The 18030-nt window shown below is 39.5% G+C and overlaps 2 protein-coding genes across 4 annotated transcripts; one reads left to right on the forward strand and one right to left on the reverse strand.

Moving 5' to 3' along the window:
• Positions 1–2019: 2019 nt before the first annotated feature.
• Positions 2020–6464, forward strand: LOC113574181 (integral membrane protein 2A). The gene is made up of 6 exons (XM_027004910.2): positions 2020–2199; positions 2687–2821; positions 3499–3690; positions 3809–3919; positions 4393–4537; positions 4632–6464. Exons 1-6 carry the CDS (start codon positions 2128–2130, stop codon positions 4718–4720), a joined length of 744 nt encoding a protein of 247 aa, XP_026860711.2. The 5' UTR covers positions 2020–2127; the 3' UTR covers positions 4721–6464.
• Positions 6465–8031: 1567 nt separating this feature from the next.
• On the reverse strand, positions 8032–17617 carry gpr174 (G protein-coupled receptor 174). 3 transcript variants are annotated; one of them, XM_027004958.2, is made up of 4 exons: positions 17352–17617; positions 17049–17191; positions 9884–9948; positions 8032–9644 (listed from the first exon to the last, which is right to left on the reverse strand). In XM_027004958.2, the coding sequence occupies exon 4, from the start codon at positions 9414–9416 to the stop codon at positions 8364–8366; it is 1053 nt and encodes a 350-aa protein (XP_026860759.1). In that variant the 5' UTR covers positions 9417–9644; positions 9884–9948; positions 17049–17191; positions 17352–17617; the 3' UTR covers positions 8032–8363. The 3 variants fall into 3 exon arrangements, with proteins under 3 accessions (XP_026860759.1, XP_026860757.1, XP_026860760.1); XM_027004956.2 differs by lacking the exon at positions 17049–17191; XM_027004959.2 differs by lacking the exons at positions 9884–9948; positions 17049–17191.
• Between the last annotated feature and the right edge of the window lie 413 nt (positions 17618–18030).

Genomic DNA, 18030 nt, shown 5'->3' on the forward strand with positions numbered 1-18030 from the left:
CTTTAGTGCACATAGAGTGCCTAGCCATAGATTGTCTATGCATTCACTCCGCCTACTCAAATCTTGCAGTGCAGGCCACTCCCCCCTGCAGCGTTGGTCAAGATGTATAGACTCTTGTTGTTTATCTGGGATCTTGTCATCGTCAAAATACACAAGAATCCTGTTTTTTTCTGGGAACGACGAGATTCCCGTGTACCCGCAGCACCAGGGGATTAGCTGTCTCTGGTATGGTGGCGCTGAGATGTAACAAACTCGGACTGCGTAGAAACAGTTTTGGATGCGCACACACAATCACCACAAGACTAGGACCTCTAAAAAAATGGACTAGACATTAATTGCTTATTTTTTTCATTTTATTAGTATTTATTTATTTTTCTCTTAAAATTTTTACTATTGTGGCGACCATTGTCGGCTAGAGGAGGATAGGTCCCCCTTTGAGTCTTGATTCCTCTAAAGGTTTCTTCCTCATGTGCTAGTGAGTATTTCCTTTACACTGTTGCCCTTGGCTTGCTCATTGGGAGCTTGGACTTAGACATTTGTAAAGCTGCTTTATAACAACATCTGTTGAAAAGGAACTGCAGCTTGTTCCTTATCCCATACAAGGTGATGATGCTAAGGCCCAGCTACCTGCAGAGGAAGTAGTAGTATTTCTCAAAGCCCTTGACAGTGGTAAGCAGATCCTGATACTCCAGTAGGGACTAGAGGTGTGGTGGTGCGATGAAATTCTCCAGAAGCCCTGTTTTTTTCTATAGCTGTCAGCAACACCTGTAGCTGTAGCAACACTGTTGGCTGCTTGGAGTGCTTCAATGTCCTTCAGGTTGCAGGGTGCAGACCTTGCCCAGACTCTTGACTGACAGGATCTGGATGGAGAAAGAGACCTTATCAGTTACCTTCCAGTGTCATGAAGGCTGAAGGCAGCCACCCTACCTGTTACTCAAACCCAGGACCACTGGATCAAAGATTCAGCTACCTGGCATAGCAGCCAGAGCACCCATTTATCCATCCTAAGTCAGATCTCTGTCACAGCCCCTTTCTTAAAAGCAGGGACCTGAGCTTTGCTGGTTTGAATCTTATTCAGGTCTGGGTGAAGACCTTCAAACTGTACATCTTGAGAACAATCACCCATAGTTCTCTTAGTTTCTAGATTACACCATTATCTAGAATGGATACTGACCAAAATAATGATACTCTTTAGACTCAAGCTTATATTTAACAGCACACTTGATAGATTATTTCAAAGTGGAAAACAAGAATGGCTGCGAGGCATGCTAGTCTTTTTTCCTGCATCAGGATAGGTGTTTAACTCCAGTTATCTGGTCTGAAAAATAATTACCCACAGCTCTCTTTCAGCTATTACACATTCAATATAATCATCCACAGTACACAAGCTTTGTCATAATATGGTAAATCTGAAGTGCAGTCAACATAAAAAAAATTCAGTAATCAATATTTATAAATCCATTATCTCCACTTAAAAGTTATGATTGACATATAAAATTAACACACATGATTTTATAACATGATTAAAGAAATCGCTAATTTACTTTGACAGACAATAATTTTGACCAAGATAATAACCATTTTCACTTTTGACCTTAACAAGACAGATATTGTCTTACCAAGTTCAGTGGCTAAGACTTTTATTAGCAAACTCTTAATTTGAAATACGTATTTGAGGGAAACGCTGTAGATTAATTCCAATACAGCAAAATTCCTTTATTTCTTGCCTTTCAGTGCAATTTGGAATATGGTGATCTGTATTAGCACGTTTCGTTTTAATCGATGCAATTTCTTATAATAGTCTTTAGTTATTAACAGCTAATGTTTAGCCTTAGTAATATATCAGGAAGCGAAAGAACATCATATAATCAATTTAAAGGTCTGTGGCAGACAGAGGAAGTCTGTAAGGGCTTACTCTTCTAGAAATGGAATGACCCACAAACGTCTTGTTGCCGCGCCATATATGGATAACAGGAACCGGAATCCGATTGCACCGAATTGCAAACAAAAGTGCGTCACTTACAGTGCACTGCGGGACCATCTGTAGTGATATATTTGATAGTTAGGCACGATATCGCTAACAGTGACACTTTCATTTTTGCATTAAAGAACACTTTAACCTAGAATATGGTGAAGATTGCATTTAATTCTGCTTTGGCGCAGAAAGCGCTCGGAAAGGAAGCCCTCGTCTCAGAAAACGTAAGGTTTGTTGCTAGAGGCTGCTCGTGAGGGCATTTGGTAGGTTGCGCCGCAACGGCCTACCCGGCAGAACATATCGTTTTTATTTACGCTTTATTAGGCTACTTAAAACTGTATGTTTTTGTTTTTTGCTTATTCGGACGTGAATTTTGAAACATGCATTACAGCACGGAATTCGAGCCGAGTCAACCGCTGCATGGGTGCGATTCGAAAATCTGAGAGAATAAAGCCGTTTATGGGCATCCATTTTAAACTATAGCCAGCTGTTGTAGTGACGTGGGTTTGGTTGTCGCCGCTTTGCATTGTTTGTACGGACAGTGTCTGTTTATAACAACGATGTTGATCAAAATTGAACATGGGATCCAGTACAATGTTTTCAAATAATGTCTTCTGCAAGTCAGTGCATTGATGTTTGTACCAGAGACTGTTCTGGATATCTAACCTCTTCACTACTAACCAAAGGCTTGCATCCTTTTGAAACACGTAGGATCCGGAGACAGCCTCCGTGTACAGTAGCGAGAGCTCCACGGGTCGCTGTCTGCTCACCCTACTCGGCCTGGCCTTCATTTTGTCAGGCCTCATCGTTGGCGGTGCCTGTGTGTATAGGTACTTCACCCCCAAGGTGCGTCTAATTAGCTGACGAAGTGGTTATGTTGGTTTGTTACTTTAAATATTTAAATATGACTTACACTTTATTTCTCTCATTTGTACAAATGCATGTCATTTTTCTATGTAAACATTTGTGTGATTATGTAGATTATACACTTGTGCACATCTGAAATGGCACCCCCACACATTTATCCAGTTACAAGTCCTTTTCCTCAAATGTCATATAGAGACCTAAAAGCAGTTATGAAACATTTCAGTCTTTGAGTAAACTAGCATGGCATCAAGGACTGAAACTTGAGTTTTTTTGCCAGTTTTCACTTGCCTCCTTTACTCATACTTTTGTTTTGTCAGTATTTTAAAGCAACAGTTATTTGTGCCAGAAATATTTGACTAAAATCTGTGTTGCATTTGCTGAACACCCCTGTGTTTTTCCCCTTTGTGGTCAATAAGTGTGATGAGTGCAGCCTGCTTACAGTAATTTCATTTTTGTTCCCCCTCATGTACACAAGGGGGTGCCTGTGGGTTTGTTTGTAGTACTTGGACAAAAACTGGTGTCTGGTTTTGCCTTCCCCTTTTAAAGCAAAACCTGTGTCCTTCAGAATGTCCCACTCCTTCCAGATTAATTCCTCCTTTCACTTCCACATTTGGCTGGTGTCTTGGCTTCACTCGTGCATTGTCTGAGTTCTGCAGAAGCTCTACCATGGCTCCATGCAGTTCACTGAGGTCGATGGCGCCGACATGCCCGTGGAGGCCCGTGAGCCATACTACCTGCCCCGCATCGATGAAGACGTGGAGATCCGTGACAACGTAGCCATCATTAACGTCCCTGCTCCCCGTTTTGGGGAGGGAGACCCAGCTTACATCTTGCACGACTTTAAAAGGGTACTGGGGGGGTGTTCAGAATTGGGCAATGAATCGTCTTAAAGTGAAGAGTTTTGAGCCTGAACATGGTCATCACTGGACTGTGTTTACTGTGACCAGTGAATTATGTTGTGTACAGAAGCTGACCGCATACCTTGACCTCACCCTGAGGAGATGCTTCGTGATACCCCTCAACACGTCCGTGGTGATGCCCCCCCAGGATCTCCTGGATCTGTTCATGCAGCTCATGGTGTGTGTGGAAATTCAGCACCCTTAAGTCTCTCTATGCTGCTATGGACTGTTCATGGTGTCAGCTTGCATACTGAAGTGGTAGATAGTAAGATGTACATGAAGGGGGGTAATTCATAATTATTTGAGGCCTCAAAGCCATCAGGGTTGCAAAGTTCCTACAGGTTTTTAAAAACCTCATCTATTATGGGTAAAAGTCAAGCCTCATAAAATGTTTGCGTGACAGAATGGACACTATCAATTCGGAACCTTTCTGAGAGCACAATTGCAAGTATTGATGGTAACCAGCTCAGTGTGTTATTGGACTCCCTATAAATGATCTTGTTCATCATTTTGAGAGGTATTGCAACTTTAGCTGTGACTAATTTGAAAAATATGGGAATGCTTGTTTTATATTTTGTTACCTTTTGGTTTTCAAGATTGCATTAAAAATAGTGTCAGTGTTGACTTTTTTTTTGTTGTATGTCTCATCAGTCTGGCTCATACAAGACTTACTTGGTGCATGAGGATCTGGTGGTGACTGAACGCATCGATGATCTTGCCCCTCTGGGCTATTACATATACAACCTGTGTGAGGGCAAAGCTACATACCGGATGCAGCGTCGCAGTGAAATTATGGGTAAATGCACATTGATCTCTTTGGATGGATTTGTGTGCCTGTGATCATTTCTTACTAATTCTAATCTAATTGTTATTGAACGTGTCTAACGCAGGCATCCAGAAGCGGTCAGTGGAGGAGTGCTTCAAAGTCCGCCACTTTGAGAACACATTTGTTATCGAAACCAAGATCTGCCAAGCCTGAGTGAGCAGAAAGTCAGGAGGGGACAGACATGACAGCTGGGTGGGGGTGGGGTCTCCTTCCTCTCCCATTCCCGGGGAGGGTGCAGTTAGGTGAAGGGAGGTTAGAGTTGGGGGGAGGGTTGAGAAGAAAGGGCCTGTCTTCCAGCTCCTGCTGTATCGCTTATCTTGGGGTGGTCTTTTATATTGCTGAGCAACAGCAGACTTTTCTCTTCTCCTGTTTAGGGCCTAGTGATGTAAATGTCCTAAAGCATTCCGCATAATTTCTTATACCTTTGTCACCATGTAACTTGATCCCCAGTACAGCGTGAGGGCTACCTTAGGCTTGTTTGCTGCACTGGTTTTCTTTCCCCTGTGCTAAATGTCCTTTAGTAAGGGTTAGTTATATCCTAAATACATTGTTCAGGAATGTGATGCATTTTGACCTCTTGTCTGTGCTTGCATTGTTTTGCAGATGTATTATTACCTAAGCACATTGATAAACCTTTGCTCTAGCCTTTGTGATTTTTACCAGAACCTTTCCTTTTCCTTGTCACCAGTGTACAAATGAGCATATGATGTCTACTACTCTTGACAAGCATATGCTTTTTATAACTCTTATCCTGGTTTTTTTTGTTTATTTTTGTTTAAATGTATTTAAGTAACTTCAGCGCGTCTGCTGGTCCAATGTCACCAGGTGCACTGTATGTAGCATTGCTTATGGAAGCTGTTTGCCGAAAAGCCTGTTTCCCTGCTGACGTATACGATTTAAAACAGCCAATAGACGTGGGTTCTCAAGGGCCAAACTGGCGCTATGAATGCTTCATACAAACTGTTGGGTCAGTTTAAGAATGTTTGATGTCTTCAAGGTTGTACATGAGCCTGTATGCTGTTTGGTGATTGGAGAATGTCAATGTCGAGTCTGTAAGCAGTTCGCTTGTCGGAGAGAAATCTTTCCCTGTGATGTTTTTGGCTCAGCAGTACACCGGGCTCTTTAGCTGGCAATGCATTCGCCCCTACTAGAGCAGATTTGGCCACAGAGCAGTTTGGCCTGGCCATGTCTACATCTGAGTCCCTCAGTCCCCGCTTGCTTCATCCCAGGGCTTGTATGTCACCAACTCCTGAGACTGGGGGTGTGTCAGAGATTGCTTACTGATTGGCTGCTCAGTGCTCAGACCCTCTGTTCATTTTTAATGTTTTGGAAAGACTTGTTGTGTCCTCCAGCAACAGGATGCTGCAATAAGAAGATAAAAATCTACCATTATTTTTTTTGGGGGGGGCTTGTCCTAATTTACTGAGATTTCAGAAGCCCTGAGTAATATGATTTAAGACCAGCACTCAAACAATAGACAGGTCCACATGAACATCTGCCTATGTAAAAGAGTGATTGCTCAGACCCTGTAAACATGCATTTGCTCGGCATTGCTATAAAGATTCCTGAAGCCATAGCTCATGCCTCTTCTGGTCAGGCTTTTTGTTAACTCCAGAATAAACCTATGGAGCATTGTCTGTTTTGGGATCTCCCATATCTCCCATGTTGTAAAACAAGTGAATGCAGATGTTGGGAAGCGCAGTAGTTTGACCTCTGATCAGAGAATGACAATCAACCCTAGGAGCTCTGTTTCTGTTCAGTTTCTGCTGATGCAGGAAGAAAGCAGGCCTAAAAGATTCTGGAATTAATTAAGGAAAGATGAACTACTGTTAATGTTAAACTGCTGACTAAATATGATTTTGTGCGTTGTCAAAAATAAATGCATTTCTTAAACGCATCACTTTTTTCATGGGTTATATTGTGTCTGCATTTTGTGTGTGTGTGTGTGTGTGTGTGTGAGAGAAATATTTGCAGTTTTGTTTTTTTTTAATTTTTTTTTTTTTTTTATTAGGTTGGTAATTTTGGTTCACCTTTTTAAAAATAAACCTCTAATTTTACATAGTTTTATATTGTTAATAAGCAGCACTACCCAGAAATGTTTTCCTGTGGCCAAAATGGAAATTTAAGGATCATAATTTTTGAAGCCACACCCCCAGGGTGTTTGTGTGTCTCAGTCTGCAGTCAGCTCATTCCTTCCATGGCTCCCTGCCCTGTGGGTGGAGTTCTGCAGGCCAGCCTTCTCTTTCAGGGTAATGGCACTGGAAAAGCAATGGCCACGGTGACAGGCCAGGGGCAGTGGTGGCACGTAACCAAGCTATTTCTTTAAAACAGTTTTTGATTTTGTTCTACCTACACAGGCAGGAAAAAAAGGTTTCTATGAAGAGATTTGTTTTTATTATTTATTTTTTACCACACCATGTGACAGGTTTCTGATGTCATACCAACCTTGTGAACCGTAAGTGATATAAATATCCTGATGATGCTTTAGCTACAGTGATTCAGGGGTAATTCTGCTGATGCCTGTAAAGTGTGATGGTTTTGATTGTGTTACAAAAGTAAATGCTGTATTCAAATTTTCTATTAAGAGTTTCCTCATTGTCATTCCACATCCACCTCATTTAAACCAGATATTAAAATCCAGTCAACCACATTTACAAATTGTATACATTTGGTGCTTTAGCAATTCAAGACATTCTGATATACACCTCGTCAGCCCTTACATTGGCAGAGAATAGCTTATTCTTTTGGCATTTACAGAATCTGTTAGTGCTTGTTGAGACTTAGGCATGGTTTGGTGTTTTTCATGAAATATTTTTTCTTACACTGTTGTTGCATGTTGTCAGTAAAAGTTATTTTTATGAGAGAGACCATTCTGAGTGTCTCAGAAATAACCAGCCTCATGAGGCCATGGCCAAGGAGACAAATACCTCACTTGGAAATCCGTTGATGAACATCTTTTATATAGAAAGATTACACATAAATTTCAGTAATTGAAATGTGTCATGACAGACTGAAGGACATTCAACTTACAAAATTATTCATTTTTATTTATTTGAGATTTATTTGGTGGGGGATGATTTTTATGTTAACATTGCAACATTCCCCAAATGCTTTTATGAATTATTATTTTTTAAAGATTATTTTTTAAAACAGGTATGTTAAGGACTAATTGTTCCATGCGCTTGGGCAACTCCTTGGCTGTAAATTATGAATTGCTACAAAATAAATGTTTTGTTTTTGATCATTGCATTCCTGTTTCCTTTCAAAATTATGTGCATTTGAAAGTGGTCTAACATCTGAATGAGGTGTACCTTTTAAAAAAGTCCATTTTAGAGGAGGTACTTCTGCAGTAAACTGTAACTTCTGCCCACATTTTCTATGAAATGTAATACCATCTCAGGCAGCAACACAGGTATAAGCCAATCACACCATACAAAATCTTCCACCTGTTTGTTCCTTTCTTTAAAAATGTTTACTGATTATTTTTTTTCAATTTAGCTATGAGATATGAATTTACTGGGTATTTGCATTAAGCTGTGCTTAATTCATTGGTCAGAAGTCTTCAGTAGTATAATGTGTCATCTTATACTTAAATATGCACACATGAACAACAGATAATTCATGGCTCATTATTAGGGCTTCACCATGTTCGTTCATAAATATTCAGCGTTGACTGATCACAGTTTTACATGAACTCTGGCTCACAGTATATAGATTATTCACATTTCAAAATCTTCTCCATTGTGTGAATTAGGACATAATACACTCCTGATATGCAGGTAGTGGAGCGATATCTTTACTCCTCTTGTTCAGAGTGCAATGCTGTCGCTTCAGTTGTGGTACACGAGATCCTGCGCTGCATATGAAGGCTTTCCGCCAACTCCGGCCTTGAGAGACGCCGCTTGAATTCATCAGTGGTGAAGTAGTACATGACTGGGTCAAGGCAGGAGTTCAAGCTGGCCAGACACAAGGTGATAGGATGGGAGCGCTGTACGGCACTCCTGAATGTGCAGTTGACCCTATTAGATTTGGCTAGGAAGTCCAAAGGGAAAGTAATGTGATAAGGCATGAAACACACCAGAAAGACACAGGCACAGCTAAGCACCATCTTTAGGGCCTTGCGTTTTTCTCCGGCATCTTGCAGCACGCAGTTCTTCTCACGCAGGCTGGCAGCGGTTAACCACGTGCACGTGAGTACCACAGCTAGCGGCAGAACGAACCCTGTTAGCTCTGCCACCGTGACAAGTGTCACTCCGCTTCCTATGGTAAGGTTCATCATGGGCAGCTCTGAGAAGCAAGTATTTGGAGCTGAGGGATCCTTTCTCAGCAGGGGGAAAGGCAAGCAGCCGACGCACACGATGAACCAGCCTGCCGTGCACCAGCTGCGGTCCAAGCGCCTCTTCGTCATGCTGTACCGCAGCGGGTAGATAATGAGCAAGCAGCGTCTGACACTGATGCACACCAGGAAGTAGATGCTTGCATACATGTTGACATACTTCAGGTAGAAGCAGAACATGCAGAGAGTATGGCCGAATGGCCAGGATTTGTTCAGGTAGTAGTATATGCGCAAAGGTAATGACAGTACCTGCAGCAGGTCGGCAATGGCCAGGTTGATCATGAAGATCACAGCCTTCTTGGTCTCTTTCACGTATGCATGAAAGACCCAGAGTGCCAGCACATTACTGATCAGCCCTGGGACCAGGATTACTGTATAGATGACTGCATAGGTATAACGCTGATATTCTTTAATGTCTGAAACTGTTTCATTTTCACAAGTGAAACTGCTTTTATTCATTTTCCTCTCATTTGTCCAGATAGGAAACGTCTGCCCTGAAGCTCTGATAAACATCAGTCAGACACTTAGGTCATTCTGGAGCAATGATCAAAATCCAGATTTCCCCATTTCCAAGTATATTATTTGAGCTCATCTCTGCCAATGGTGCGGAATGTAGTCATGTGTTTCCATCAGGTTGTCATCAGGTTGTCATCTAGTGTGGACCTTCTCCCATAGGATGGAGAGAATGCAGCCTTCTTAATTTCCTAGGACAGTGGTGTTGTCTCTTTAGTGTATCCAGTTCTGAAAAGCAAAAAAGGATGGCAGATTGGAAACAGTGTGAGTGAATGTAAAAGGCACAAAGTTCATCTTGTTTAAAACATGTCATGCTCATGAACATTAATTTGCATTGCAGTACTAATGTGACAGGCTGGACCATTTATCTGCATCTACTTTGCATCTGTTTTCCTATTTTGGTAGTTAACACTTCATGTATGCATACAGTGAGCTTCAGACATGGCAAAGAGAATACTCTTGCTTACTCAAAGGTTTAGTACCCCATGAAACTTTATCTCTGGTGTCCAGACAGTAGCCTGATCAGAGAAACCTGCAGACACAACAGGACACTTCAATAAAACAAGGTGCTTGGAGCAAATTTGTACTCAATTTTAAGGTTGTTTTAAGGCACATTTCATCCTAGGTATTAATATTTGGATCTGAAGATAAAACAATTATGAGTTTCTTTAATATTGCGAGCTATAACAGAATGTTCAGTGTTTTTCTCATGAAAATGTAGACATAGCACATTAATGTTGGATAAACATTAAGTCCTACTTGATACTTAGCTCTACACCTTCCTACGCCAGTCTGTGGGCTAAAAATGTTCAAATAAGTGCATGCTGTCAAATACCCTTCACACCTCAGCATCCGGGACTTTCCACATTTTCAACCACCTGCACCATATTATTGCATGAACATGCAGTGCACGTGTCTAACAATGTACTCAGCAGTTGTTGTTATGGTGTAACTGTGTATTGTCACAATTGGGACCAAACTGTATAGTCAAGCAATTTTTATTTAAAAAGACCATTACATGAGCCTAAGGAGCAGAGTCTGGCCAGAATTTATTTGGGGGCATTTCTGTGCATAATCACTTTATTATTGTGTATAGGTAGCCCACTGCAGACTTTCATATTGGTTAAGTATCTGCTACTAATAAAAAGTATGTTGAACCTGCAACACACTTGAAATCACCACGCTTTTCATTTTGGTGTCTGACTGTGGGATCATACACAAACTAACATAAATCAGGGTGCTGTTAATAAAAGAAACTTTCTAGCAATAAGGATGCTGAAAGAAAGGAATATCAGTCAGAATTTAGAATCATTGCAATTGGAGACATGAAATCAATAGTTTTGAAGATCAGGGTGGAAGATATTGCAGGAATAATAATTGACAGCATTGACCAGGTGAGAAAATGGGGGAAAAAAAGTGATTTGTGGACTATTACAAGAAGATTGAAAATCAACCCTGAAAGAATTAATCACAAATGATCATCAAATCGATCGAGTTTACAACATACAAAATAATTAGACTGAAAATTTTAAAGACTACCCCGAAAGATGTAAGGCCAAACAGCAGGCCAAAAAGTGGAGAGATTTCTCAACATGGTTTAATGAGAGGTGAGATGATGAACATATTGTGCTAGGGTAGTGGAAAGATTCAGCTATGGAAAAAGAGGATAAAATTCTTCAGAAATGGTAATGCTGAGCACACCTCTGGGACAACAACAGTAGTATCTGAAAACCAGTTTATTGCTGATGAAATCAACAGTTTCAAAGTAAAGCACACTAAAGTGTGCATATAACTAAGTGTAGTTCCGTACACAAAGCATGACAGACGTATACCTTACAGGTCTACCTAATATTACATGTGGCCAGAAGTGAAATATACAGTTTTTCTTTCCTTTCCTGATATGCTGTACCATTTTCTATGAACACACACCCCAAAATATGCACAAATACATATATAGCACACAATTCCATGAGAGTATCAGACACTGAAGCCAAAAGCCATATTCTCTGCCATTTATATAAAACATTGTCTGACAATCCCATTAAATACATAACATGTTCAGGCAATAATTAAAGACTGGCATGATCAAAACATTACTATAGTTCTATAAAAAAAACTCTTAATGTAAGTGGCCATTGCAAGTAACACATTATGCGTGTGCAAGGGCCAATACCATAGATGAGCACAGAAACACATAAAAATGTTTTGTGATTGTACAAGGCACCAAACTGCTGTTGGCTGAAGCATATACAGTGAAAGCATATACAGAAGCATATACAGTGACTGAAGGTATGATTTTCATAGTCTTAAAGGTATTTGAATGTAATGGTTAAAATTTGTTTCTAATACCTATATAAATGGTCAATGTCTATATATAAATACAAAACAAAACAAAAAAATACCACATTAAAAATATAATAATAAAATAACAAATTAAATACCTCCTCAGCAATTAGTTTCCATTTAGAACTTTAAAACTTCACCCCAGAATTGTTCAGCTCACGTTAAGAATTTATTCAAGACTAATGGAAAAGCATCGTAGGTGACTGCCTCATGACGGTGGTTAAGAGAACACAAAGAACATGCAAAGCTGTGATAAAAGTAAAGGATAACCACTTTGATAAATCTAATATAAGTAAATATTTGTTTAAAACAGCATAATCACATATGTATTATTTAATTGTTTTCACACCTTTACTGTTTTTACTCTAGGCTAGTATGCAGTGTTAGCCCTGACCAAGTACAGGGTCAGTTACCACCTTCAGCATCCTCTGCACTGCTGGACAGCATGCCAGGAAACCTATAAACACCCCTGGCCCTATGTATTTTTCCTGATTTTGAATACAGAACTGGTCCCTGGAATGTTTCCATTGTAGCATCTGCTGGTTGGTTGCACCCACTTACTAGTGTATATCAGACTCAAAAAGTCCAAGGGCTTTTGCACATACTGGCCCCTTAGATCACGTCAGAGTCACAGCCTGTGTTAACGAACAAAGCCTCATCTTCTGCATCCCCAACACAACAGCATCTTAGGTCAGAACACTTGAGTTAAAATAAAGTCAAATAAACAATGTGTCAAGTCATTTTACACATTTATTCTTCTTTCAGAGAATGGTGAATCACCAGCAAATGTTTGTTTATTATCATATTATCTGGTTTCCTTGTAGCTTTGCTTCCTATCAAACTTGGCACTTCATATTCACACTAAGCTCTTTATTAGATGTTCCTTCCTTGTACACACACTCACTGCTTGGGTGTTTTTATATTTCATTGTCATTCTCATTTTCAGAGTAGCACACTGCTTAAATATCACTACGCTAAGTTATAAGAGAAACAAATTGCATGGGTTAAAGTTTGCACTCTTAACTAGCGAATATATTTAATACTAAAATAATGGCTAAAAACTTTAAACTTGGCACCATTTTTAAAAAATTACCATTCACCCCTTCAGGACTGTCAGATAGTTAGCTAGGTCTTAATTAGTAATTGATAATTTTGTAATCCAGCAGCTTGTGTAAACATATTCTTTTTAATACCCCAGTCTTGAAAGTCATGTCCCCAGTAGTAAACTTGCAAGTTTCTCAGGACAGGTACAATTGGTGAACCTTTGCTTTAATTTGCTTGGTTTAATCTATCTTGTTAATTTTGATGAACTCTCATCGTCAAATTGCACTTTATAGTAAGTGTAAGTCATTAACAAAAAGGTTTTGCTTATATACTTTTAGTGTTCTCTGCAGCACGAACAAATGTAAATATGGTTTGACAATGTCTTGGCAAATGTTTGTCTATACATCGACATAAGCATGCAGACCATGACAACTGGCACACATACACACACATCCTTTTATTCTTTCATTAAATTGGGTAATTAAAGTTTGTTTCTGATGCATTGATGGGATTGTTTGTTTACAGAATTAATAACCTCTGCTCAACACATTTCACCTCACCCATATTTCCCTATCAGTAACACATCATGTCACACCTATGGCCTAGTCAGGGGTTAGTTTCTGACTACAGGACTGCCAACTAGATGTTAGACAGCTGAACATTCTCAGTACACTGACATGGTAGTGACATGGTAGCAGGTGCTGTTCTGTTATAAGCATATCAGGCACAGCAGTATATGTGTCAGTGTCAGTGCTGGAATAAATCAAATGCTTATTTTATTTGCATATAATTTTTAAATTGTAAAATATTTCTTTTAAATATAAATACATTCAAATGTCTTTGTATTCATGTGATAAACAAACTTTGCACAATATTTGCACAAATCATATTGCATGCACATGCTATATGCCCTTACAAAATATAAGTGCCTTATTTGGAATGCAGAAGTCAAAGATCCTTGGATCTTTGATCCTTGGATCTGAATGCTAATGAGATATGAAGGTGAGAAATTATACACCCTCATTACTTTCACTGGATCCAAGTCAAATTGGACTTTTAGACATAGGAAAATAGTCCACAATGCAGAGGTACACACACTAAATAAATCCATGCAATCTAAAAGCAGGAAATCTTCTTTGCTTCTCCCAGTGTTGTTAACATTACAATTAAATCACTAATTATAAAAATGCATTAAAACAGCTTACTTCATTCTTTGGTACCTCAGAATAGTCTTGATTTCATATGCATTTCTAAATGCTCAGAAATTATATATATTTATCTTAGCACTTAAGCTCAAACATAAATTTAGTTTTTAAAGCCACCGTGTGTTTTAATTAATAGTTTAATTTTGAACTGCACTGTTTTCGAAATGGGCCTTAATGAAAACAGCTGGGGTTTTAAAAAAATAGGATTTCACTTATTTAAAACAAGAGCACACTTGGAAGTAATATGTGCCTTCTCATACAAATTTAGCTTTTGATTGTGATGGACATGTTTTGCAGGTTCTGGGAAACATCTTTGTTTGGATAGGTTTACTTAGTTGCTGCAGCTAAAGGCAGGATGTGGAGCAACACCTTTTAGACCCATATGAAACCTAGAACTCAGCTTATTAATTTCAGGCTTACTCACAAAGCTTATATCAACCATTCAAAACCAAATTTAAAATGAAACTTTCACCATATCATTACTTCCTTAGAGATTGCTCATGCAACTGGTGCATCCTTGTAGGTTTCATATGTAGCCTGTACTAACCATCCAACCAGTTGTTGCATCTATTATGTTTAATGCCAAGAGATTTCATCACATTGTCCTATCCACCCTTTTCTTTTTGAGTCGCACTGCAATTTGTCTAACACCAGTCAATGCTTCTTGCTGCCCTTTTTCAATAAAGAAATCCATATTATATGTCATATTTCATATGCCCATGAGGAACAAAAACATCAGCCAAACTTCAGATATGATGAGCTGGAGTTTAACAGGTCAGTGATTCCAAGTTTGATATTTCCTTTGCTCTGACACTGTGATCAAAGCTGGTAAGACTTTGCATTGGTTAAGGTGTATTCAAGCACTAAACCCTGACCAAACTCAGAACCCCATTTGATAATGGAATAATGGTATTTGGCTGCTTTATACCAGGACCAGAGTTTGGCCTCTTTGACTTGAGGTATCAGAATATGGAAGGATTTCATCTCTAATTAAAGACTTGTTATACCAAATGCATTCTTTATATAGGTAACTTTTTAAGCAGCTTTTTTTTTTTTTTTTATATCCTCACAATTTTTTTTTTTCTTTCAAATTTAAGAGGCTTCACATATGTATCATATGATATGTACCAACAGGGACAAAACTGAGCTGAAAAGACATGTTCACAGAACTATTTCAGAAATGTAGAAAAAAACTGAGGGGCCATGATTTTTTTGTGGGGGCTTTGGCAAAGGAAAGTTTATCACAGAGTTTATGCCCTGTGAAAGACTCCCTCCCACACTGGCATTTCCCAAAACCTTTATAGCATAACCACAAAGCCTTATACATTTCTTTGAAATGTTTATGAGTTCTTTCAAAGAACCATTTACACCTTTTGAAAACATCTTTCACATTGTAGAAATAGGCCAAAATTATAAATGTATGACAATGCCAATATACACATATTTTTGTCTCTACACTCATTATCTTGAAACACATTTGTTGTAAAAAGGAAGAAGTATATGCGTAAACTTCCATCTACTGCTGGTTTACATAGTGGGCAGTAGATGACAGTTTAGATAAATTGTGTATCTGAAAACTTTGTTATCAGTGAGACACCTCAGTAACATTAAAGGATGTTGCAAAATATGGCCTCATCTATGAGAATCTTCCTGCTTTACCAGCATGGCTTATCTGGGCATTATTTATTTACTGTTCTTAGAAATTATTCATCATAATTGAGTATGGAGGTGTAACAGCTTTCCACTAGTGTTACAGCTCCATTTAGCTCCATTAAAAGCTCCAACAGCTTTTACAACCAACACACAAGCCTGCACACAGCAGTATGAAGTTAAGTCCTTACTCTTCACCCTAGTTTATCCTGGCTTTAGGCCTCACAACACAGTCAGCCTGAGATTTTCATATCTCCTCTCTCCAGTAAAAAGTACTTATGTATTCTCTCTCTCTCTCTCTCTCTCTCTCTCTCTCTCTCTCTCTCTCTCTCTCTCTCTCTCTCTCTCTCTCAAGTACATTACATGTGCTACATTTTGTCAGTCTCCTCCACCCTATGACCCAGAGGCGATGTTTGGTTTAGGAAACAGAGTTTTGCTCTTTCTCTAGCATCCCAGGAGAAGTGAGGCATCTGGGAGATGGTCATGAGCCCCCTGGGTGGGGGGTGGTGCTGGATGATGCTCCAGGGAATCTGGATAGCTCAACAGATAGAATGTGGGGAAAAGAGGAGCCACAAAACAAGCCAAGTACACACTCAGAGGAGCTGAGCTGCAGAACGGCATCAAAAACAAATCAATGTGAATGGCTGCCCTACCCCCATCCCCAGCTCCCATCCCCGACCCTTGAAACCACTGGGCTGCCGGACAGTTCTGAGAAGAGCTGAGCTCTCTCCCCTACATCTCAGCAATGGCAAAGTGAAATACAGTCGCATCTGCAAAAAAATCTTTGGCACGAGTTTCATGCATAACTGATCAAGACCTCTCTGGGAACTCCCTCCTTAACCATGCTACCTTTCTTGTGGGAGTCTGACACATGCAGTGGACAAATGAATCATCTCTCTTTCCATTTGTGATTCGATTTCCTATTCTTCAACTGTATCATTTTTTTTTTTTTTTTTTTTTTTTTTTTTTTTTTTACCATGGAACATGGTATGGTTGTAAGGGGGTTTTTGATTACAGATTTAAGAAGCCTTTTTCAGTTTCCACAATTGTATGGTACACTATATGGGGAGGACTGGAAAGTCACTTTAACTTTGTAAGCACTGATTCATCTCTTATGGAGCTGACCTGGAAGTAGTAATAAATTTGTTTTAACTACACTGAAAATGTAGTTAAAATTAGTCAGTGTAGCATCTGTGATATGATGCCCTTATCAGGCTCCCCAGAGCTGGCATTTATCAACAGCAAAAACAAAGCCATTATTTACTTGCTGTATATCAGTGAGTTTGGGAGACTGGTTGGGTGTTCTGATGTTTAGCTATGAAAGTGATTACTTAAATCTGCTAAACAACTGCATTGTTCTAAAAAAGTAGAAATAAATTTAGCATTTTACCCCAAGCCCCCACACAAGGAGGGGGAGGGTCTTTTCTTTCCAAATTACTGCATCACAAGTAGTGGTGTGGTTGCTGGCCTGACATCTTGCCTGCTTCCATGATGATGACAGCACACAGGCTCTGCTGTTCCCATGATACCCTCCTGTTCAGCAGGACTAGAACAGTTAGGATTCTTCAGGTTTCAGAACTAAGCTGAGCTGTGAGTCCCTTGCCAGCCCTGGCCTCAGAGACAGCATTCAGCCCTCTGGCTTACACGTTTTAACCAATAACTGTTAAAATGTTTTTAAAAGATAATGTCTTACCTCATTTGTAATGTATCTCCTCTTTCCAAGGGCTTATGAGGGAATGCACTGAGAAGTGACATCTGCCCATATGATCACCACCAGTGTCAGTGTTAGATTACTGAAGCAGCCCAGTATGTCATTTTGTTTCTCTCTCATTCACTTTTCCTCATTCACATCAATTCGCTCAAGTCACTTTTGCTGTGAAGCCTTATTTCTGTCATAGGTTTCTCCTTTAAACTGTTTTGAGTGACCCCCTCTTTGTCCACAACCTTCTGCTTTCTGCTGCGCTGTGTTACCTCACATTTTCCTCGTTTATCACTTCTGATAGAGTTTCCTGTCTCACTGTGGGGGCGTGTACTGAGAGATGTGACGCTCGCTTGAGCTCGCCCACTTTGCTATTTCTTGATCCCTACTTCTTTTGTACGTGAAAGAGGACTTCTTGTGCATACCATGAGCATTTGGTTAACACATATTGCATTGGCTAATAAAAGAAATAGGCTAGCATAATCATTTTTAATCATGTTTATACATAATGATCCATATGACCAGTATTCACCAGGTGTATTTGTTTGCTTATTTTTGAATTATATTTACCAAAGTAAATCTGACAAATAAAGTAATATAATGAGTTGTTCTCCTGTACTACAGTGTACAATCTTAGACTGTGGTGTATTTTCCACTGGTAATTCCCCTCAAC

Source organism: Electrophorus electricus, chromosome 12 (genome assembly GCF_013358815.1).
Source record: "Electrophorus electricus isolate fEleEle1 chromosome 12, fEleEle1.pri, whole genome shotgun sequence".
In the NCBI taxonomy this organism is placed as follows: domain Eukaryota; kingdom Metazoa; phylum Chordata; class Actinopteri; order Gymnotiformes; family Gymnotidae; genus Electrophorus; species Electrophorus electricus.

What these genes read in the sequence shown, in the direction of transcription:
- LOC113574181 (XM_027004910.2), top strand. Translation starts at nt 2,128, where the DNA reads ATGGTGAAGATTGCATTTAATTCTGCTTTGGCGCAGAAAGCGCTCGGA. An exon ending in ATAGGTACTTCACCCCCAAG is followed by an intron (nt 2,822 to 3,498) that starts GTGCGTCTAATT and finishes TGAGTTCTGCAG; the next exon opens with AAGCTCTACCATGGCTCCAT. An exon ending in TCTTGCACGACTTTAAAAGG is followed by an intron (nt 3,691 to 3,808) that starts GTACTGGGGGGG and finishes TGTTGTGTACAG; the next exon opens with AAGCTGACCGCATACCTTGA.
- gpr174 (XM_027004959.2), bottom strand. Translation starts at nt 9,416, where the DNA reads ATGTTTATCAGAGCTTCAGGGCAGACGTTTCCTATCTGGACAAATGAG.